General features: G+C 48.1%; 1 protein-coding gene across 4 annotated transcripts in view; it reads right to left on the bottom strand.

Moving 5' to 3' along the window:
• NRG3 (neuregulin 3) overlaps positions 1 to 23254 on the bottom strand; it is a 972861-nt gene extending 949607 nt beyond the window's left edge. For all 4 annotated transcript variants that reach the window (XM_054983168.1, XM_054983167.1, XM_054983166.1 and 1 more), the window contains exon 1: positions 22513 to 23254. In XM_054983168.1, the coding sequence (XP_054839143.1) occupies positions 22513 to 23254 (742 nt within the window). The remainder of the gene's footprint in view (positions 1 to 22512) is intronic.
• Positions 23255 to 24710: the final 1456 nt, after the last annotated feature.

Genomic DNA, 24710 nt, shown 5'->3' with positions numbered 1-24710 from the left:
GGGGGATGGAGTCCTAATATGGATTCCCATCTCAACCAATAGCAGGACAGTATTTCATGGCCTTGTTTTTCTCATGAGCAAAGAATTTCAGACCTCTACAAACTCAGCTGTAAATTCCTATAGGGGGAGCGCAAGAGGGTGGGTGTGGCATGCCGCAATGACCCTTGTACCCCACGGTGATGATGTCACTTCCAGAAGGGAGCATGCGTCACAAGGGGGCAGGAGCATGTGTGCACTTCACAGCAGCACCCATTCCTTAAGAACTGGCCCTGGCACAAAGAGCACACATACTCCTGCCCCTTCCATGACAACTTTACTTCTGAAAGTGATGCCATTGTGGTGGGGCATGGAGGTATCTGCGCCCTCTTTCCCAGGATGCTAGCCAGTGGCAGGCAATCACCAGGCAGCTTCCCTTCCTCCACTGACTGCCAGCAATTGGCAGGCAGAGGGGCAAACCGTCGAGAGTTTGCCCACCACCAGCAGGCACCCGGCAACCCGATATATTTGGTTGTTGTAAAACTTCTCCCTTTATGGTTTTTGTTCTTCCCATCCTTTATTTCAATCATTTAGGTTCAACTTTGTCATAAAGAATAAGTAAAGAGGCTTCAAGTGGTGGATTGTGTGGTCAAAATTAAAGGACAGCAAGTTGTCAATGAATTACAGCTTAGTTTTACACCTTTACTCAGAAGGGATTCCCAAAGAGTTTAGTAACACATGGCCAAGGAAGCTTTGCAGCTTTTTACCACCCTTGCTGGGTGGGGCACACGTCTGCCCCTGGCGCCAGAATAACCTTGGGCTAGCTCTTCTGAGCAACACTGCCTCTTCATTTTTCAAACTGCATGCCACCCCTCTAAACACCAAAGAGAGTTCAAAACACCAATTAAAATACACTAACATTTTAAAAAAAACATTTTTTAAAAAAAAAAACATCATCAGGACAGCTAACATTCTAAGACGAATCTATCCCCCCAGAACATGGTCCTTTTTTTTTTTCCTAAAGAGAAAAAAGTTTGAACTATTCTAGTTCTAAACCACTATTAAAAATATGGCAATCAATCAATCAATAATTCAGTATTTATTCTTCCACGCCACAGCCCAGTCTTGAGAATTAGGTATGCTATCACCCCTCCCGAGGGGGGGACACCGCCCTACCTGCTGCCCCCTGGCTGGCTGGGGGGGGGGGCACGGGGTGGGGTGAGAACGGCAGGTACACTCTTCTGCACTCCCCCATCACACTGGAAAATGACGTCTTCTCCCAGTGAGATGAGGAGCCTCAGGGCATGCTGAAGCCCCGTTCAGTAAAAATCAACCCTCTAGATGTCATTTTCCAGTAGGATGAGGACGTGCAGGAGGTAAGTATTCCCCCCCCCCTTACACCCCTGCTTTGGCCCCTGGCAACCCTATTGAGAAAGCACTGAGAATGCTTTTCAAAAGAGCCCAAGGAGAAAAGAACAGGCCGGAAGATACTCCTTCAGGGGAAAATGCTCTTTGCAGCTCGCAGGCCCCAAACCGAAAGCAGGCCTGCTTGACAAAGAGCCTTCATCCTCACGGGCAGCCACTCACACAACCTGTCATTGCATTAGACTTTCCTCCTACACCAGCAGAGGCGCCCAAACCAGCTTCAAATTACAGGCACACTTTCAAAACTTTCCCTATGTAAACTCTCTACCATTTTTTGAAAAACAGTAGTAAATCAGGAGAAAATATCCTAGCCCTGCCTTTTACGCACTGTGCTGATTTTCTATTTATATGGAATCTTAGAAACTGGGAAGCATCCCAAATAGTGTGATTCCCTGACCTGTAGCCTGTACGGTTGCCAACTGGCCTAGAGGAAAAAGGCCTGTCCCTTGACCAGATGTCTGGAAACGGGCCACAGCTGAACCTTCTCAAGGCATGGGAGGTCACTAACACCATCTGGCAAATAACGTCTTATTAACCTTTTATTAAAGCAGCAGGGCTTTTTTTTTTCTCTCCAGGACTGCCCAAATAGTCTGGGACACCTCATTGTACCCCCTCAGTGCTGGCTGCAATCCTAAATACTCTTTCTGGGAATAAGGCACACTAAGGAACAGTAACAGTACTTCTGACTTGACCGGCTTAGGCTTGCTCCCTCAGTCAGGAGAGTTTGCGACTTCTGACCAGTCTCTGTATCAGGCATCTGATGAAGAGAACTTGATTCTCGAAAGCTTATGCTAAAATAAAATTGGTTAGTCTTAAAGGTGCTACTGGACTCTTTTTGATTTTTCTAACAGGTTGATAATACTTCAAGTCTTCTAAAATGTGAGGTTTTAGTCTCACACTGCTGGTGGCCGGGCAATTCTCAGCTGAGAGCCTCTGGAGCTTTCCAGCTGAGTACTAGTTTGGGGTAGGGTTGCCATTCCCCACCGAGGGCAGAGTATCTCCCACTCCAACCCTCCACCCCCCGCCCCCGCTAACCTGACCAGCGGGGGAGGCTCAGGCCTCCTGGGCCACACTCCTGGGGGGCGCAGTGTGCTCCCATGGGCCCAATCTGGCCCCAAACGGGCCTGTGCAAAGCAAGGGACCACTCCCATGCTCCACAGCAGCCCATTCCAGGCCAATTCGAGCCCGAAATGGCCGATTCGGTCCTGGATCGGGTTGCTGTGGAGCGCAGGAGCGCTCCCACACTACACAGTGGCCCGCCGTTCCAGGCCAATTTGGGCCCAATTTGGCACCCCTCCATGGAGCGGGGCCTGCGTGATGACATCACTTCCTGGAAGTGATGTCACTGCACAGGACCGAGAGCGTGCATTTCCAGACTTCTGCGAAGTGACACCCGGGAGCGTGCATGAGCAATGGACACCAAAGCTGGTAGGTGCCAGGGCCCCCACCTCTCACTGGGAGGACAGGGGGACCTGGTAACCCTAGTCTGAGGGAGGAAGTCCCATTTCAAATATATTTTTCTCCCACCAACCCCTTTCCTGCTAACAGCTCAGTGCAACACATACATTTCAGCTCAGCTCTCCTGCCCTCCACTATAGCCTCATAATAACCCTGTGAGGTAGGCTAGCTTAGGAGAGAGTGACAGTCTCAGGGTCTCCCAAAGAGCTTCAAGGTTTAATGGGATTTTGAACTTGAGAATATCCATACCGAGGGGAAAATACAGAGATCAGGAGCAATGAAGCTGTGTTGATACAACACTTCCAGCTCCCAACTGAACAGCTCTTGTGAGGGGCAACCAATTCCAAGAAACAGGATATAGGATTATGAGAGGTTTGCCATTATGCTTCCGTCCTGCATGTGGCAGTGATCAAATCGGAACATGACATGAGGGTTTTCTATAATGCTGATCTTTTTCTATGCATTTTGCCCTCCTTGCTCAGATTCAGAATTCTGTGGATTTCACCATTGAGAGTATTCATAAAGTTACAGGATTCCAGCCAACTTTCCAGGTAAGAAAACTAGTGCCTGTAAGAGTGGCACCAGAGAGAGAAGTTCAATAGGCGCAATTGTGCCCCTTCCCTTATTTCTAAGTAATAGACAATCAGAAATTCTCCAGCGTAAGAGGCCTACTAGAAAATACAGCTCTAGTGTCTTTCCTTTTCTACTTAACAAATAAATTAATTCAAAGAACCCTCCCCCCCGTTTGTGTACTTTCTGTACTTTCTGTAACACTGGACATTTGGGGGGAGGGGTCCCATAAATGTAATTGTCTCACAAAGAATGGGGGAAATGTCCTTTTGCGCTGACTTAAAAGGAAGAACCCTTATTTTCCTACATGTTTAAACTCATTTTTTTCCTTACCTTGAATTTGCATGGATATTATTAATTGCTTGGTAACATTCTTTAGGAATTCAAAGAGCAAACTAATTTCCTCTAATATAGCATATTTGTTTGTCCAAGGAAAAGAGGAAGGTTCAAGGAACCTTGTTTGTCCAAGGAAAAGAGGAAGGTTTGAAAAATTAAGTATTCTAGAAAGTGTAATTCTAAAACAGTTTCCCAGCTTCTGATTACACTCAAGTTAGGCTACTGCAGTGTACTTTACATGGGACTGCCTTTGAAGACTGGGGGCTACAACCAATCTAAAAGACACAGAACCAAGACTGCAGCTGTTTGTGGAGATTATGGCATTATACTCTAAAAAAGACCCACACCAATTTGCTTCCAGGCACCATTCAAATTACTGGCTATTACCAGAACGCTCTAAGTGTCCTTGAAAAACCCCTTCAGCTACTTGCCCCCACTGGCTGTCACATGCTCTCCCAGTGTGAAAACCTTGGGTAGCGAGGGTGGGACATCACGGACTCAGCAATGTCACTCCCAGTCGTCACATCCGCAATGCTCTAGAAATTTCTCCAATCTCTATGGTCTTTACCACAGAGAGAGGAGGAATTCCTAGAGTATTCACAACAGCGTCACATCACTTCCTAGTTTTCTGGAACTGTCTCTCTCAATGCTCCCTCTCCCATGCCCCTTCTCCAAAAGACTTTTTAATTTTCCCTCCAAAAGGTGGGATTTTTTTCCTATGGTATATTTTTGCCAGTTCATGAGGGTGCTACTGTTTGCTGTTATATTGATTTTATTGAATAATTAGGACAGTTTCTCACAAACAATGCCTAGAAACCAATAAGCCAGAATATTAAAGTATCGTTAAGTAAATTCACCTCTGAAGCATACAGCCATTTTCCAAATTAAAAACGCCTAGTGTTATAGAAACAGAGTGGCAAACGGAGTGTTTGTAGTGTTGGAACAAATTCATTAACTGGGGCAACACAGGAATTTAAAGTGTCCATTTTTTTTAAGCAGAACCTCAGTCTAAAGATAACTTCACCACCTTTTCTAGCAAGGATAATAAGACAGCCAGTGATCATTTGCTTCAGTTAATTAATTTAAAGGAGGAAAATATTTTTAAACTGTCCAATGTTTAACACTGGTGTCTCTCCAGAGTTCTGCATTCATGGTCAAAATACCCTGATTCAGTCTTCAAACTGCTTCTCAGACTTAATTGCATTCTGCATTCCCCCGAGGTTTTCTACAGTTTTTCTTCCTGCAAACATACTCCATTTTTTCCCCCTGTGAAGTCCAATCAGGGCTTTCTTGAAGTGTGGAGTGTTTTCTTCGGTATGAGGCCTGGCCCTGGTCCAGTTTTTCACCCTTTTAAGAATGGACTAAAAAGTGTGTTGTTTGCGCATGCTAACCTCAGCAGTAAGAAGTAGAACCCTTTAAATCATTTTTTAAAACAATGCTGTAACATTGGTGCATTAAAAAAGAAAACCTCACAAGTTTCCTCAGCCAAGCAACTAAGAAAACTGACGTGTCTTTAGCTGAGCCACTGACAAATGTGACAAGTCCTCAGCCAATCCACAGATGAAGCAGAAAGCCTTCGCCAGCAGAAACGGGGAATTTTTCTAAGTGCAGAAAAAAATAAGCAGACTTCACTTCAGTTCAACTCCCTCAAGTGCAGAATCACAGAGGCCCAAAGTGGATCTGATGCTTGTGGATCAAATTCCCAGAAAACCCGATATAAGCAGGCATGCGGAAAACACCCAAGTAAAATAGCCAGAAGCAGACTGGGGGGCTCACAATTAAACCACTATCCCACCTAATACAGGGCCGATTCCAGACGACTAACCTGAAGGCGCTGCATGCCGCCATGTTCCGGATCGCGACGGGGGAAAAGCGAAATATCGCGTTTTCTCGTGCGAGTTTGGCGCGACATCGCTAGGCGCAATCTTGTCCCCCATGTTATTCAACCTCTATGTAACACCTTTAGAAGAACTCATTTGTAACTATGCAATTGGGTGCCACCAATATGCAGATGATACCCAGCCCTATAGCTCATTATCCAAATCCCTCTTGATGCAGTAGAGGTACTGAGTCACAGCTGTTATCAGTTGACTGAAAGCAAGCAAATTGAAAGTGAACCCAGACAAGACAGAGGTGATGCTGTTTGGAAAAGCAGATATTCAAGGACATTGTGCTTCTGGCCTTTGATGGGGTTCAGTGGACCCCAGCTGACTCAGTTAAGAGCCATGGGGATATTCTAGACCCAGCACTGCTGCTAGAGAAGTAAATGCAGCTGCAAAAAAGGCCTTCTCACAACTCAGTATAGCCTGGAAGTTGGCCACCTACCTTGGTACAGCTGATCTGGCCACCTGGATTTATGGCACAGTAACTCCAAGACTAGACTATTATAATGTTGCTGCAGTTCGTTTGGTCTCAGGAGCTAGATGGAGCATGCATATCACTCCCAATCTGCAGTCACTCTATTGGCTTCCCATCAATTACCTGCTGCCATTTATTCTACATGACAACGGCAGCAAGACTTTTATATGCGCAGAAATGAAAGGTGCAAGAAATACCAACTATTGAAGACTGGATATATAAATTGCTGTACATGGCAGAAATGGATAAAATGACAAGAAAGCTGAGAGATCAGAATCTGACAGAATTCTTTACTGATTGGGGATGACTGAAAACATATTTAGAAAAGAAGTGGGACGTGAATGGGGAACTATGGCAATTCGAAAATTATTAGAATGGGTTTCTTTTTATTGGAAGAGATGGAATCTTTACCATATGGAGTGAAGTATTAGCTAATTGTTAGCTTAAATTTAAGTGGATTTGGAGTTAATAGATATTGGTAAAATTAATAAAGTAGATATTTTATTTAATTGTTAGCTTAAATTTAAATATATCTGAAGTTAACAGATAGTAATAGATAACAGATTTTAAGTTAATAATAATAGATCTGAAGCTAACAGATAGAGCTTAGCTTAACAAAGCAGAATGTAAACACGATACAATGAGTTATAGAAAAAGGGGAGATTAGGAATAGATTAAGATATAGGGTTGGAAAGCTGTTGGAAGTCCTGAAAAAGGGGGGAGGGAAAGGGTGGGGGGAAATGATATTGAGATGTTATTTGAAAGTTGTATGTATTAATATTCTCACGAAATAAGATTTTTTCAAAAAAAAAATTACCTGCTGCCATTCAAGGTCATGACTATCACATTCAAAGCCCTCATATCCGTGCAACTGACTCTCCCTCTATGTTCCACCATGGCAGCTTCACTCATCTGAACAGGGTCTTCTGAAGATACCATCCTGCAGTTGGGCAAAATCAGCAGCTGCCTGTACACGTGCTTTCACTTTGGTAGCCCCCACCTTACGGAACGGCCTGCCTGAGGTGGTCAGGAAAGCCCCCCCTCTCCTGGCTTTCTGCAAACTATGGGAAACTGAATTATTCAGGAGGGTTTTCTACCCAGATTATTGGACTGTGTTGTAAGAAATAGCTCAGAGAGATGCCTTGGTAGGGACGAGGACTGAACGCTTTGCTATTGACTACTGTCTGCTGATGTAGATATGAGCCTATTTATGAGAGCCAAGCTACAAGTGATGCCTTACACAGGTTGGACACTTGTCAGCTTTCCTCAAGTTCTGATGGGAAATGTAGGCGTCCTGGTTTTACAGCTTGGCTCTCCATTACAGCTGCAAGACCAGGATGCCTACATTTCCCATCAAAACTTGAGGGAAGCGGACAAGTGTCCAACCTGTGTAAGGCATCACTTGTAGCTTGGCTCTGAGTTTCCACACTGCTAAACATGCCATGGGAATTAGTTATGCTTTGTTTCAGATAGATTTCCTTTCGGTGCTTGGCTTTATTCTTCTTTAAAAATATTTCTGCTACCATTCCCTATAGTATCTGTTACCATGAATGAATGTCCTGTACATTATTATACTTTTCTTAGTAAATGTCCTAGTTGTCAATTATACTGTATTGTCACCTGCACTGTTGTAATCCACTTTGGATCTTGAAAAAGGCAGACTATAAATAAATAAATAAGTAAACAAACAAACAAATAAATAAGGCATCGCTCCCACTCAAGAATAGACATGAGTTTGACATTCAGAGATTGAAAGCTAAGCTACAAGAGACAAATTACATGAGGACGCACACGTGAAAGGAGTCGCAATCTTACCTGGGCAGCTGAGTTTTAAAAGTGATTGGAAGGCTTTGTCCATTTCCCCTCTCTACAGAGATAGTAAAGATCACTCCTCGGAGGGTTTGCTAATTTCCTCTGCCTCCCGAAGGCAATATGAGTTTCACCTTCCCTTCTACCAGGCAAAGAAGAAATAAACCCTCTGAGGAGAGATCTTTGCTGGCTCTGTAGAGAGGAGAAACTGACAAAGCCTTCCGATCTCTTTTAAAACTCAGCTTCCCAGCTAACATTGCGACTCCTTTCACACGTGTGTCCTCGTGTAATTCGTCTCTTGTAGTTTAGCTCTGAGTTACCAACATTTCTAAAGTAGGTATCTTACCAAAGACTTTTTCAGATCATAATCCTATGACTATGATTTATAAGGAAAAAGTGGGTACCTTTAGATGGAAATTAAATAAAGTTTTCTTACAAAATGAAGCAATTGTTAAAGATTGTAAGATCAAATTAAAGGATATATTTTTTAATTAACATGAATAAAGGAACAGATATGAGAGTAGTCTGGGATGCAAGTTAAGCTTTTATTAGAGGTTACTTAATACGACATAATGTTCAACTGAAGAAAAAGAAACAGGAAATAAAACATAATACTTTGGCTGAGATAAAAAAAACAAAGAAGAAGAATTAAAGAAATATCCAGGAAATATAAATATTCGACAATAAATTAAGCTCTGTTAATGTACATGGCTGGTCTTTCACTGTAATAAATTATGGATGGAAGGATGGATTTTGGGCAAACAGCATTCCAGACGACTTCACTGGGGGTAGAGCTGGCCTTTTGTGACAGGAGGACAGGATGAGAACTGCTGTTGTAGAGTGTTCCAAGCAGGGCTTTTTTTCAGCTGGAACGCGGTGGAACGGAGTTCCAGAACCTCTTAAAAATGGTCACATGGCTGGTGGCCCCACCCCCTGATCTCCAGACAGAGGGGAGTTTAGAGGGCAATCTAAACTCCCCTCTGTCTGGAGATCAGGGGGCGGGGCCACCAGCCATGTGACCATTTTCGCAGCGGGCAACCCACTGAGTTCCACCACCTCTTTTCCCAGAAAAAAAGCCCTGGTTCCAAGACCTTCTTATAGGTTATTTCATACAATGCTTTTTCCTGCTGAGTAAGCAAGGAGGAGGCCATTTTCTCCTCTCCCCATACAAGACAGAGCAGGAGCCACCTGAGGGGCTCGCAGCCATAAGCAGCCCAGCTAACAGTCATGGGGCAAATGGAGTGAACTGGCTCCACATCCGGCAACCATACTTTTCGGAGGCTCACCAGCCCTTATCTCATCACACAACTTTAGCTGGTCACCTTTTGGGGCCAAGGAGGAGTTTTTGGTATCTCTTTCAAACTGTCCAAAATAGAGATGGGCAAGAAATGGGGGGGGGGGGGGGACGAAACAAGCGTTTCGTGTTTTGTCACATTCCACGAATCACAAATCACAAACTTTCACAGAATTGTCCCATTTCGCAAAATGATTCATTAAGTTTCGTGATTCATCAGAACCCAAGGCACTTCAGTGGCCCCCTTCGTACCCAGAGATGCCAAACTCGCAGGGAGACTTCAGCAGGCTGTCCTCCACCCACCCTCACCCAACAAGCCAGCTCTAAATAAGAATATAAGCAAAGAAAATTAAAGAAAAAAAGGTAGGCCTCAGTCAAGCTAGGCCCCAGAGCCAGGCAATGCCCTGAGACTGGGGTGGGGTGGAAGAAAGAAGGCACCCTCACCCAACGACCTTCCCAACAAGGCCAAGAGCTGAAAATAAGAAAGTGGTTTTTCAGTCTCTTTTAAAGCAGCAGCAAACCCAGCCCAAAGCTCCCAATTCCACTCTCTCACTCCAAATCCCAGTAACAGGTCCTCCCTCTCCATCTGTCTATTGGAACTGAGAAGCACGAGGCAGAGAGCTGTGCCTTATATAAAAATGCTCACATAGAGCAGAACAGGAGGACTCTGGTTGGCAGACAGACCTGCCTAACAGGGTGTGGAGAGATGAGACTGGAGTTCCCATGGCTACAGAAGGTCCATCTCCTCAGTTGCCTAGGGGATTAACACCCCTGCTCCTTGCTGTATAGGCAGAATGGAAGCTCTCCAGTTGGCAGGGAGAGCTGCCTATCAAGGTTAGGTGGGCTAAGATTGGGGTTTCCAATTGCAACAAAAGGTCTGCAGACATTCCAGGCCTATGTTGCCTAGGGAATCAATGGATCGGCGCCAACCTGTCTGGCATCATGAATCATTCATGAATTGAATGAATCGGCCTAAAAAGTCATGAATTTCATGAAAATTGCGGTTCCACAAAACGCGTTTCGTGAAACACAAATCAGCCCAATTCGTCACAAGATTTGATTCGTATTTCGATTCGTGCCCATGTCTAGTCCAAAAGTCAGCCTTTACCTACCTGTTTTGCTTTGTATCTGGAAGTGGGTTATATTACATAGGCCTAATTCTTTGGACTGGCTGGATTTTAAATAGGTTGGCAAGAGCAGTGTAGGTTTCTGACATAAAAGGAGGGATGTCTGGCAAGCACTATGAGGCATCTGAAAATGGAGATTTTCTCAAGCCAGCCATCACTGGTTACACAGCTGGGGGATCTGGGAAGAAAATCCCTTGGGGCTGAGCAGCATCAGCCAAACCTTTACAGTGAAATCCTAAGTGCATTAACTTCAATGGACTTAGAAGGGTGTTTAATCATGTTTAGGACTGTGCTGTGAGCTGCTTTACAGCATGTGAGGAGAGAAGATGACCCTTGGCACTTCTCAAGAGGATTGCCAGCGCCCCCCCCCCCCCAATAATGGACGTTGTGGTCCTTTGAAAACCCAGTGCTACATGCATCCAGCATCATTTTTGGTGAAAACCCAGAAGTGACATCACAGCCACCTGTGACACTCTAGGAATCCAATGAAACTCTATAGTAAAGAGATCTGGGGAATTCCTAGAGCATATTGGGGTTGCTGTGACATCACTTCTGAGTTTTTGGTAGAAGTGTTGTCATGACGTACACAACACTGGATCCCCCCCCGCCCCCAATTTTCCTCCCAATGCCCAGAAGAAAGCAGTGGGAGGGCTGAATCAGACAGAAAAAGAATGCTTGCCTGGGGGTGGTAACTCTACCTCTTCGCAGAGTTTTCTGTATAGGCTGGGATAAACAAAGGCAGAAATAATGTGGGCTAAGCTTGGAATCTGAGTGCTCCAAGCATAACCTGGCTAAAATAGCATGATTTGAGTCCAGCAGCACCTGGGGGGGGGGGACCAAACACACAAGATTTTCAAGATACATGCTTTCATGAGTCAAGCTTCCTTCATCAGCTATCTTCATCAGAAGGGACCTTGACTCGTGAAAACTTGCACCCTGGAAATCTTATTGGTCTTTTTTTATACGAGTTTAATTGAAAAGTTTTCTCAGATTAATAAAAGAAGTAAAAAAGAAAAAGATAATTTCTAGTCATGAAAATGGCACAAAGAGGATGACTGAAACCCCATGAGGCATCATGCACCTGGAAATTGAGAAATGTGTAAAGAAGCATTATTTAATATAATTATTATTTAATAATAAGCAGATCAGCTAGTTCAGTCAAGGAGCCGGTGCCTCGTGTCTTCATTCCAGGGTGCAGGGACAGTGTTCCTGTATGTTGGGCCAAGTTATGTTATCCTTATCATGCAGATCGGGGACTGAGACCTGGAAATGATGATTTGCCTAAGGCCATGTACAGACTGATTTTATCTCTGTTTACTCAAAAATAGCTCCCACAAAGTTCAAGAGAACTGTTTCTCAAATAAGTATGCCAAAGATTGCAGCCTTGGTGAAGCCCGTGGCTGGGGCGAGATTTGGACATGATTCTCTGGTTCATATCTCAGTTTTTTATGTTATACACACACACAGTGCAGAATTACACCATTTTAAACCCACTGGTTTCAATGAACTGAGAAGGCTGTAACTGCACTCAGGATTGTACTGACAGTCTCTGATTGATCCCCCACAGACTGACTTGCTCTCATTGCTCCAGATCCAGAGATTATGTTCTTAAGTTTTAAGAACTGCAGAACAGCAAGAAAACATCCAGCGGGCTTTGCCTCCTGACGCAGCATCCAAACGAACTCTGTTTCCTTCCCCTTCTCTTCTATCAGCTCTATCAAGCACAATTATCCCCTCATCTCACTCCAAGAAGTTAAGCAAATGATCCACCTGAGTGACAGGACAGGAGGCAACGAAAGCAATTTTTAGTAGGTCAACTCAGAAGGAAGCCCAATTTTGGTCACTGGGGCTTACTCCCAGGAAACTGTACTTAGAGGTGCAACCTTTTCTCACTGCCCCAGAGCTTTGGAAGAAGGTTGCTGGGTCCTCACCCAAAGAAAGTACCATTTTTTTCCAATGTGCTGAAAGAGACTCCAACCTGAGAAGCATCCTTAGGATAATTTTCAGCATCCTAGAAGATGCTGGGATACGCCCCCAAATGTTATGCCGCAGCATATCCTATAATAATGCATGGAATTTAGGAGCGCTCCTCTGCTTCATTGTTGTCTTAAAAATATCCATCTGTGAGCCAGCATGAGCTAAGAGGTTACACCTGGGATTCACAGGGGGGCCTTTTTAGCAGCAGCAGCAGCAGCAGCAGTGGTAGTAGTAGTAATAATAATAGTAATAACAACAACTGTGTTGTTGCTAGAGTGTCAGACTAGGATCTGGGAGAACAGGTTCAATTTCCCACTCTTCCATGGAAGCTTGCTGGGTAACCACGGGCCAATTACGCACTCAGAGACTAAGCTACCTCACAGGGTTGTTGTGAGATAAACAGAGGGGAGGAGATCAATTTAAGCCACTTTGGATCCCTATTAGGGAGAAAAGTGGGGTATAAATGAAATTTTAACAATTTTTTTAAATGTTCAGTATGGATTTTATGATGTGACCCGTGTTTAAACTGGTTAGTGAAATACCTTGAGGGCCTTTGAGCAGAAAGTACATATACATTCAGAAAGTAAATATCCATTAAGTGAAATCAACACCTGGACCATTTGCCGAATCGGAATGGCCCAGTTACAGACTGCAAGTAAGGGCTAAACTAGACGTTACAGTGTCCACCAGTCCAACCCAAAGCCAATTGAGAGTTGAACTCTAGCCATTTAAAAATGCATCAAGGGCCCAATCCCACAGCACAGACGGGCCAGGAGCTCCTCACCCCACGACTTTTCAAGTGCTGGAACAGCCATATTTAGGCATTTGAAAAGGGGGAGGAACTAACAAGATTCAGAGAGAAGGGTGTTCCAGAAGCAAGGCACCACCATGGGAAAAGCCTTGTCTTTGGTTGCCACCCACCTCACCTCTATGAAAAACCAGGAAGATGTTTTACTCTGTGCAGGGTGGGTACAGAAGAGCTCACCAGAGCCAAGTGCTTTGACAATTCTTGTCTCAGACACCTTCAGAGCAAACTAGTGTTGCCAAACTCCAGGTGGTGGCTGGCTATCTCCTGGAACTACAACTGTTCTGCAAGCTATAGAGATCAGTTCCGCTGGAGAAAATGGATGCTTTGCATGGCAGTATACTCAACTGCTCCAGGATCTATCCCCCAAATCTCCAGGAATTTCCCAACCTGGAACTGGCAACCCTAGAGCAAACCCAAGTAGGTACATCATCATTATCCCCATTTTCACAGATGAAAAACTGAGGCTGTCTGGCAGGGACTGTACCATTTCTTCATTCCACATTGGCTCACCATGCCAAAGGCATCTAGTCAGTCGAGGAATGAACTGCGTCTGAGAAGACAAATCTTATAGCTCCGACATGTAATCCGATCTAGTACCAATATTTTGAGTCCACCTTAACAAATGGCAAACATTAAACTAGACTGGTCAGTTCATTGGCTCTTCATGAAATGTGATCAATATTTCCAGTGATAGAACCAAGGGAGGGACTTTGCTACCTTCACTACCCTTTGCTACCCGTAATTATCTCTCTCCCCACTGCCCCACCCCGCAAGACTCACAAATTTAGATTGCAGGATTCTTGGAACAAGAACCTATCCATCTCGCTAAAGCTTATGTTACTCCAGAAAGTAGCATATTAACAAAGATATAAATATGCAAATATAATATATTATACAGCTGATGACATACAAATTTATGTAGATGATCCAGGGTTTAATCAGTGGCATCTCTAGTTAAAGAAATTTTACCAGCTGAGGCTAGGAAATATCTTAGATAGCTGCTATCAGTAAATGTCAATAGTATACTGAGCTAGGACCAATGGCCCTAGACCGAATCAAACCAAGCCATGAGTTTGTTTGGCATTACCTAAGAACAGGGCTTTTTTTCAGCGGGAACATGGTGGAACGGAGTTCCGGCTCCTCTTAAAAATGGTCACATGGCCGGTGGCCCCACCCCCTGATCTCCAGACAGAGGGCAGTTTAGATTGCCCTCCGCGCCACTCCCCTCTGTCTGGAGATCAGGGGGTGGGGCCACCGGCCATGCGACCATTTCGCCAAGGGCAATTTAAACTTTTAAAAACTCCCCCCTTGTTCCAGCTGACCCAAAGTGACATCATTGTGCGGTCCTGAGTTCCACCACTGAGTTCCACCACCTCTTTTCCCAGAAAAAAAGCCGTTCCTAAGAAAGAACTAAAAAGCTGACTGTGATAGGTGGCTGTATTAATGTGCAACAGAAAGGTTTCTGCTCAGAACTCTCGACTGTGTGACTAATTCCTTTTTGCCATCAGGGTCTAATCCACTGACCAAGGGGAAAATAAATGCACCGACTTTGATTTGTATTTGATGAAGGTCTCAACACATTGCTAAATGACGTGTCAACGGAATCGGGCAGTGTTTTATGGGTTGTGAAGGAAGCAGGCTTTCTACTGTGTGCGCCAAGGGATTTACTTCCTCTTTGGTGATCATGCCCTTTCAATGCTATCATCAATATTTCAAATGCCCTGTCTCAACGAAGCACAGTGTCACCGACATAAAATAACAATGAAACCAAACTACTTGATTTTCTCTCCCGCACAAAGTTCATATGCCAAAACTGAGTACTTGAACTAATGCTAATGACAAAATACATTATGCTAAAGTCAAATCTGTCACATTCCTAAAATCCCACTATCATGCACTTCACTCTTGTGCTACCTTTTAAATTCTGTAGCTTGTCTGGCTCTGGCGATACCCCTCCCCTCACCCCGATTCAGTTTGGGATTCTCTGGTTTGACATTGGGGTTCTCTGGTTCAACATTGAGATTATCTGGTTTGACATTAGTTCCCTTGCTGTAGTTTTATTCCGTTGGGCTTGGTTGATTCAGCCGCATTGAGACTGGCTTTCGGCCAGGGGTTGCCTTTGTTTAAGGTTTCTTTTGCCTGAAAAGCCTTGTTCCCCCCCATAGGAAACAACGGAGAGTGGCTGGGAACACTGTGTTCAGGGACGCGTGGAGCTGGCTCCATGATTCCAATCTTGCTGAAACTTGAGGGGTCTGTAGTGGACAGAAAGGAGTAGGTTCTCTGTGAATTTGGCGGAGGTTGCTAGATATATGCCCCTCCAGCTCCCCGGACAGTTTTCCCAATAGGAAATAATGGCCAGATAAATCCAGAATTCTCTCTAATAATGCTCAACTGGAATAGCTGGGCCGTTTCCAGACGGCTTACCTGGCTCTGGAACGTTGCGCCATCTTGCGGGGAAAACGCGAAATATTGCGTTTTCTCGCGCGAGTTTTCCCCACAAGATGACGATATTTCGCGTTTTCCCCGCAAGATGGCGCAACGTTCCGGAGCTAGGTAAGCCGTCTGGAAACGGCCCTGATCTGAGCTGGATTTCAGGGATACTGGATTTTTATGGTATCCCTCATATTCAGATCTGGATTCAAATGAAGTTTTGTGTGTGTGTGTGTGTATGTGTGTGTGTGTGTGTGTGTGTGTGTGTGTGTGTGTGTGTGTGTGTGTGTGTGTGTGTGTGCGCGCACACTCCTAGCCAGGAGATCTCCAGACCCCACCTGGAGGTTCACAACCTTAGAAGAAATAAAGCCCTGAGCTGGGGAGGGGGCAATCTCGGAGTGAGAACAAAACCAGCCAGCCAGCCAGGTCTACGGGTGGTGACTTGGCACCTGACGGGGGAGTCTGCAGTGTTCAGGCCTCTCTTCCGCTCACATGCCATCCCGGTAGAATGCTGAGCATTTTCCAAGAAGCTTAACAGGTTGTTTACGTTTTACATTTCTGAATGAAGAAGGCCTATGGAAAATGAAAACAAAGAAGAGTTGTCTGCTGGATTTCTCAAAAAGGTATTGATTAAGAGTTCTGTATCATCTCTCCGTTGTGGCTCTCCTGCCTTATGTGAACACCAATGGCTGCTCTGAGTTTCTCTGCCAAGCCTTACATTTTTTTTTTCTCCAAGTAGAAAGCAGTTTTGCTATACCAGTAAATTCTTACAGGAGATCTAGTATGAGTATACTATTTCAGCATCACGTAGCAACAAAGTCACAGCAGGCATAAAAATATTACTGGCAAAAAACCCTCTACAAGGCTGTCAACCAGTTAAAATCCTCAACAGTCACACCATTCTAAGCCCACAGGCTCCAATGGATTTACAAGCGTGTTGGTCTAGTTAGGAGGGCACTGTTGAGTTTTCCTAAGTCATTAGATGTTTTGCTGATTAGACAGACTCATCGACAGATTAAATACTTCATTCTACCAACTGCGAGTGATATTCTGCAGTATGTGAAGTTGCAGTTTTGCTTAAAAAACAGCATTGACAAGCCTTTGGAAAATCCAGCGGAGCGTACCACGGCTCAGGAACTGTAGAAATGAAGACAGTACCCAATGACAATACTGGATGCCAGGGGCACTTCTAATTTAAATCCAGTGATCAACTTCTTTTTGTCAGGATTGAAAGAATCCTGTTGATGAATCAACTGGTTTGATTAACGTAATGGTCAATATACAAGAACATGCCTCCCAAAAAAAACCCTTCAATTTTTGTTAGCAGTTCTAAATGAAGGACTTTTTTAGGGGAGGGGGAGGTGCAACCCCAAGAATGTAAGAGCCCAACTGTATCGGTCCAGTGGTCCATCTAGTCCAACGTCACGCTTTACACAGTGGCCAACTAGTTGCCCTTGAGAAGCAACAAACAGGGCATGGAAGGCACTGATGTTCAGAAGTTTACTTCCTCTTAACACGGAAGCCCAACGGCTTATAGCAACTGAGAGACCTATCCTCCATGAATCTTTCTAAGTCCTCTTTAAAGCTTTCAGTGTTCGTGGCTAGTATCCATCACGACATCCATTGGCAGCAAATAGCACAAGGGAATAATTCATTATGACGTACTTCCTTCAGTCCAACCTGTTCCTTAATAATCTGCTGTGCCCTCTAAGCTAGAAATCTCCAGTCAGTTTTTAAACCACAGCTTCCTTCTGAGATTTAAGTGTCTTAAACCTGTATTCTCCCTAGAAGCTAAAATGACAAAACGGAGGCTCTCATACTTTGGTCACATCATGAGAAGACAAGATTCTCTGGAAAAAGTCAATAATGCTAGGAAAAGTGGAAGGCAGTAGGAAAAGAGGAAGACCTAAAACGAGATGGCTTGGCTCAATAAAAGCCACGTCCTCCAGTTTGCAGGATCTGAGCAAGTCTGTTAATGATAGGACATTTTGGAGGTCTCTCATTCATAGGATCGCCATAGGTCAGAGGCAGTTTAATGGCACATAACACACAACATGTATTGAAAACAACCCCCCACATGCACACAAGTGGGACCAGGCCAGACTCAGGGGGTGAACCAGAGGGTGTAAGTCCACATGAGCGAAACCGAGGGGCATCAGACACTCTTGCCCAGGGGCCACATCAGTCGCAGAATGTCAGATGCTGGCCAAGGCACCTTCTGGACTATTATGACTAAGGGGGAAGGGGTGTTATGTATTTGGGCTGTTGGAGCCACCGTAGCTGGGGGTGGAGTCATTAGCTCTCCTTACAGTTGAGAGAGTCAGTTTGGAGTTACAGCCAGATAGAGATGGCTACAGTTGTTGCTCCCTGTTATTAGTTCTTGTTCAATAAATGGTTGATTGTTGAACCACCACAGTTGCCTTCCGGTCTCAATACTGAAGTCAGCAATAAGAGGAAAATTGGAAGGCATTAGGGGGGGGGGGGGAAGGCCCAAAATGAGATGGCTTGACTGAATAAAAGAAGCCACGTCCTCCAGTTTGCAGGATCTGAGCAAATCTGTTAATGATAGGACGTTTTGGAGGTCTCTCATTCATTGGGTCACCGTAGGTCGGAAGCGACTTGACGGCACATAACACGCAAACCTGTCTTCAATGTAAAAGATGGGAATTCACCAACACAACCTCCTTAGACTGCTCTCTAGCGCCAAACTTGGTCAATTCTGTATCCAGGGTGGATTTCCAATTCTAGGTCTTGCGTCAGTCACCCACAAAGGAATGATGACAATATCACTTCTTCTCTGCTTTTACTATAACTGAACCCATCCCTTGTGCCCGACAGTCAAGTTGTCTCTTATCATGGGCCATTTCCACACAGCTCCCTGTTGCTCGTAACAACCCGGAATATCGTGAAAAAAACGCGGAAGATTGTGTTTTCTTGTGCAAGATTTGCGCAACGTGACATCGCGCAAATCTCGCGCGAGAAAACGCGATCTTCCGCTGTTTTTTCGCGATATTCCGGGTTGTTACGAGCAGCGGGGAGCCGTGTGGATACGGCCAAGGTGTCCCGTTTGGAGATTCTCTGATATCATCAATGAGTTACAGAATAAGAGTGCAGCAGAATTCTCAGCCATGTCCAAGGAGGTCGACTCGCTTCTCAGCTGCTGCCAATAGATTCTGACTGAACGGCTCTTCATCTTGTAGAGCAGCTGTTGGAAGAAACAGCTTGCCAAGGAGCAATTGTGCTACAAGTCCAGCTTCCTCTCAAACACCACCCCAGATCTCAAGCACAAGCCCACAGCAAGGAGACTCTTCCATGCGCTCACAAGAAATCCAATCCGCACCACTTTAACTATGATGCCTTATTTATTTATATATTTATGTGATTTGTTATTCCCCTTACAAGGAATTCAGGGCAATGAACATAGTTTCCCCTCCTCTGCTATGAAACAGATTAATGGAAGAGAGTGAGAGCGAGCGCACACCACTGCTCACGGGCAAGCCACTGAGCATCATAGCAAATGAAGATTTAAATCCACTTCTTCCCTGTCCTAGATCAGCACTCTATATTACGCCCTACTCACCAGCAATCGTATGCAAAGTTACTCCAGTCCAAGCCCATTGATTTCAATAGGCTTTCATTAGAGTAACACTGGCATAGGATTGCACTGTTGTTCTATTTTAAGGCTTTCCCTAAAGTATCCTGGGAATGAGAGCGAGATCAGGGTAAGAACTCTAAATCAGAGACAGAGAAAACACATCCAAGCCCAAATAATACCAAAAGTTCCCTCGGCAAAGAATGCAAGAAGAGCCCTGTTGGATCAGACCAGTGGCCCATCTATTCCAGCATCCTGCTTCACACCATGGCCTACTCACTGAGCCAGAGGGCCAACAAACAGGGTATTGAGGCATCCCCCAGTTCTGCCTCCCAGCACCGGTATTCAGAGGCTTATGGCTTCCGGATATGGAGGGCAGCAGCATCCTAGCTGGCAGCCATCAATGTACCCACCCTACATGAATAAACCACTTTAAATCTGCACATTGGCTATACCTTTCGGATGCAGAATCTCTCTGCTTCCTCTCGGCCCAGTTCATTTTCCCACAGCTCACACTGTTTCCATTCCTTTCGAACGACTTACCAAAAAGGAACTCAATTGTCTCTCAATAAAGGCTGTTTTCAAAACACGTCAGCAGCTAAATGGGCCCGTATGCCGTTGGCCTTCAGGATTTGCCTTTCCGGTCCTGAGCATCTGCTTGGGCAGAGCATCAACCCGTGTCATATTCCTGTTCCTATTCACATAATTCTGCAGGAACCAGGGTTTTCCCTTTTCTTTTTAATAACAGCAAAAGTCATGGGAAGAGCTGGAGCAGACAGACACTGCAAATATATATATATATTGTTATCTATTATTTTCCCCTACAAAAAGGCCCCCTTTAAAAAGACATCAAGGATCAAACAGAGCAGAAGCTGCACATATCAAGCCAAAGGGTTGCTTTGAATCAGTTATCATGAAGAAGCGATTACCATATCACTGCTTCTCTGCTTCTGCCAGAATCTGATAGAAAGATTATCTGAATCAGAAAATTGTACAGCTTGGGAGGAGGGAGGGGAGAAAGAAAGAAATTCCACAGGCCCTACAAGTTCCAAACCTTTTAAAATGTAATCTACTTAATCTCCCATTAATGATAATCGCAGACTATCAATGTGCTCAAAGAGGGTCAATTTTGGGATGGATTTGCACTTCTATTTGTGGTTCGTCACAGCTGCTGGGGGTGGGGAGAGCAGAGAACGCTTGGATCTAACTTCTGATTGAAATAGGTTTACAGGAGAGATCTGGTCAGCGGATTGCTTGCCATTATAAACAGTCCATCGACACACATGTGTCCTATGCGTGCATTTGTGAGCACGAGAGAGAGAGAGAGAGAGAGAGAGAGAGAGAGAGAGAGAGAGAGAGAGAGAGAGAGAGAGAGAGAGAAGCGGTAAGGAACAGATTCTGCCAGACCCCCATCATGTACCAAACAAAATTCTGTGTTTTAATGCCTTGTGGAAGGTTAGAAAATCATCATGGATTCTGCCCCCCCCCCCCCCGCTTACAGATCAGTATTTTTTAAACAGGTGAGGACAAGAAAAGGCAGCAAGGAAGCCTTTCTACGTGCCCCCCCCCCCGGCACCTGCCGGCCAGCATCCCTGGGTACAGTATCTCAACGCCATGCAAAATCAACAGCTCTTGTTCTCCAAAGGAGCTTGAAATGGGAGGTGGGCAAGGGGGGAAAAACGGTAGTCTAGGGAAGTCAAAGGAGAATGGAATGAGGGGGATGTGAGTACATTTCAGCCACAGCTCCAGCATCTTGAAAGAAAAGGACATGTGAGTGGGTGGGGAGTCTTCCCTTCTCCCACTGCAGCCTATATAGATGGACTCAAATATTGCTCTTCTACTGTAGACCAACAGGACTACCCAACTAAAACGACAGCCTTTCAGTAGCCGTGGATCACCGAATATTGTCTCTCCCTGACCACCACTAGTAGTATATTGTCTGGTGCCCTCTTCTCCCAATTGACTCCCACCAATAATCCCCTCCCCTTCTTCCCAAAGTAAAGAGTCCTTTGATCTGTTCACATGCATTCTTCAACCAGGGTACGAGCCAAAAATAGTTTTAAGTGAGAGATTACATGAGCTCTATAAGAACACACCAGCAATACATCCCCACCCATCAACATGTGAACAATAATGGGGGGGGGGGGTCGTCCACAGGACAGTATAATTGCTTCAGAGGGTACCATGACTTTGGATTTACATTTTCTGAAGAATGACTGGAGGAACTCAGAGCTTCCTGTATTGGGGGGGGGGGGGGAACACCCACTATGAATCGCCCAGGTTTTCACTTAAATTGCAGCATCCCGAAGTTGGTTCAGCAGAGAGATGATGTTTGTCCTAGATAACCTTCACAGGGGCTTTGTAGCCAATTCAACTCCTTTTCAAACCAGAAGGGAGCAGTCTCGGTATAAAGGGCTTTACGCTTAAGGGAGTGGGGCACTCCTGCTGGAAAGAGACGCCCCCCCAATGATCCCCACCCATCCACACACACACCCCAACGGAGAGAGCTCTCTCACTCCAGTGATGCTTTATTTCATGAGGCTGGAGCCAGAGCCCAGCAGGAAGAGAAAGTCGACTTTCCCCAGCTGATGCATCTATGTGTGGGGGTGCTCTTTCTCCACTCTCTACCCATAGAACCAGCCCTCCTTATTTTGCACCCAAGGGGGAGATGGGCAGCGGACCCCAGTCCAGTTGGAAAGCATTTCTCAAAGGGGAGTGGAGAGATTTGTACGGCGCTCTAAAGCAGAAGACAGGTGCCTGCACTCTTTGTCCAAGGCTCCTTCCGAGCACACCCTAGGCAAAGCTCCAGTCCTTAAGCATTCTTGCTTGAGCAGGTGTCCCTTCTTCCTCCTCTCAAAAACAGCCAGGGAACCACCAAGATCAACATCTTTCCGGAAACGACCCAGCGCAGGGAAATCAACACACACACACACACACCAGGACCACCGGTTCCCTCCATCTGAGACTCAAGGATTTGGAGGAAGGGGGAGAGGAAAAGGGGGAGAGGGTGGGAGAGGAAGATCAGCTCTTCTCCGCCTCCAAGGGCTGCTCGGATGCTGCACCTCCACCATCACAAGGAAAGGGAAAGGAGGGAAGGGTCTTGCCCGGAGGGAGCAGAAATCAAAGGCACCGACCAGAACGGAGCCCGGGGGCTCACCTGCGGCCACAGCAAGCCGCCCCACACCAACACCTGCATGCACAACAACATCCACAACAAGGAGCATGCCACCATACATGTGTCCAAATGTCAACCCAAAGGATCAACTTTCTACCCCTCCCCCCAAAAAATAAGGGGAAAGGGGGGAGCCCCCCCCCCCCCCGCTGACCAAGCCAGAAGTTGGGTCCCACTTACGGTGCTTGGGGCTGCTGCTGGCCTCGGGCGCGGCGGTGGTGGTGCTGCTGGCCTCTTGGAAAGGAGATAAGGTCCAGGACGGGGCTGAGTCCTGCAGATAGGTCTTGTAGGAGGAGGTAGTGTATGCCGCAGTGGGCCAGAGGGGCAGGGGCTGGGTGCCCGGGGTGCCAGGGGCCGGCCGGGAGATCAGGAGGGTGGTGCCCAGGGGGGCGGTGGGGGCCAGGGCGGTGGGGGGCCCCGCGGGGTGGCGCGGGGTGGCGGAGCGCGGAGAGCTGGCCCGGATGGGGCCCCGCGTGCCCGGGAAGCGGGTGGGCGCCCTGGTCATGGTGGTGAGGCGGGTGGAGATGCGGTTGGGGGTCCTGGACGAGGCGGCCGCGGCGGCGGTCGTGGTGGTGGTGGTCTCCATGCTCTTGGGCAGCGCGGAGGGCTTGGAGAGAAAGAAGGGGTCCTGCTCGATGCCTTTGGAGTCCATCAGCTGCGGGGGCACGTACTCCTTCACGGCGCCCACCACGATCCACTTGAGCAGCATCAGGCTGAGCCCCAGGCCCACGAAGCCGATGAAGAGGGGCACCACGCACAGCCACGTCTGCTGCCGGTTCCACACGATGCAGTCGCTGCAGCGCACCTCGCGGGCGGCCGCCGGGCCCCCATCGCCCGCCGCCGGGCCCCCCGCCGCCGCCGCCGCCGCCCCCTCCTCGGCAGCCGCTGCGGCCCCCGGCGGCGCGGCCGGCCCTTCGCTCATCCTCCGCGGCGCCTCTCCCGCCCGCCCCCGGGGGGAAAGCAGCGGCGTCGGGGCGGAGGGCGCCGCATGCGGAGCGGGGCCGAGGCGGGCGGGGGACGGGGCCGATCCGGCGCCGGCTCGCAACGGGGCCCCGCGGCCTTCAGCAGCCGCCGCTCGGCGCCCCCTCCCGCCCAGACACGCGCCTTGCGCGTCCCCACGAGCGCGGCGGAATCAGCTCCGGCGGCCCCGCCGGCCCCATCCCGCCGCCGCCGCCGCCGCCTCTCTCCGCTGCGCTCCGCTCCGCTCCGCGCTCCCTTCGTGGAAAAACGGACCCGGTCGCGGGTGGGTCTGTGCCGCGTCCGCCGCGGGTCTCCTCCTCGCTGCGCCCCGGCTGCGCAGTCAGCGGCGCCGCGGCTGCCAACGGGGCCGGGGGCCGCCAGCTCCGTCCGCGGGGCGACGCCTGCCCGCCTCCCCCGCGAGCGGCGACATGCCCGGGCTGCCGCTCCTGCCGCCGCACCTGTTCCCCGGCAGCCCCGCCGCAGCCAAGCCTCGGACCGCGCTTGACAGCCCGGAGACCAATCCGGAGGCGGAGCGGCGCGGCAGCCGCCAGGCGCAGGCCGGGCTGGGGAGGCGGGCGAGGCAGGACGGCCTGGCGGCGCTGGCGGCGGCGGATCCCGGCGCTCGTCCTTCTCCCCCGGCGTTGCGATGCACCCCAAGGGAGGGGGGGGGTCTCCCGCAGGCCCCCCGAGGGGGGATGTCCAGTCCCCGGCGGCGCTCCGCGGCCGCTTCCCGGCAGCCCTTCCCGGCTCGGCAGCGCCTTCCCGACTGCGGTCGCGGGGGGCGGGGAGGGCCGGGGGAGGGCGCCGCCGCCCCTTCGCCGAAGCCCCGCGGCGGCGGCGGCTGCTCCTGAACGCCGAGCCCCTTCGCCGGAGCCACGAGCCGGGCGGCGCGCCTGCCGAGGGGGCGCTTGCGAGCCGAGCAGCCCAGCCCAGCCCAGCCCCGGCGCGGAGGAGCTCCCGCTGCAGCGGCGGCCGCAGGTCGGCAGGGCCGCGTGTGCGCGGAGAGCGGGAGGGGGCGCCACGCCCGGCCGGGCTTGCGGCGAGGGACGCCCGAGGAGCGCGGAGAGCCCCGCCAAGGGACGCTTCGGGGCGCGCTCGGATGTCCTTGGGTGCTGTTGCCGGCTCCAGGTCGGGAAATTCCTGGAGCTTTGGGGGCGGAGCCCGGAGAAGGCGGGGTTGGGGAGGGGCGGGACCTCCGCGGGTTCCAATGCCGCGGCGTCCGTCCTCTAAAGCTCCCGTTTTCCCCGGCTTAATTGATCTCTGTGGCCCGGAGATGAGTTTTGATTCTGGGAGTTCTCCAGCCGCCACCTGGAAGCTGGCAAGCTGACTCCCCATCTCCGTCTCTGGGATTGTGCCAGAGTGGCCTCAAAGGCTGCTGTGAGGAATGCTGACATAACAGGACTCTGTATACTCTAGGA

Source organism: Eublepharis macularius, chromosome 6, assembly GCF_028583425.1.
Source record: "Eublepharis macularius isolate TG4126 chromosome 6, MPM_Emac_v1.0, whole genome shotgun sequence".
NCBI lineage: Eukaryota > Metazoa > Chordata > Lepidosauria > Squamata > Eublepharidae > Eublepharis > Eublepharis macularius.
Note: the sequence above shows the minus strand (reverse complement) of the source record. Positions and strands in the feature narration are given on the sequence as shown.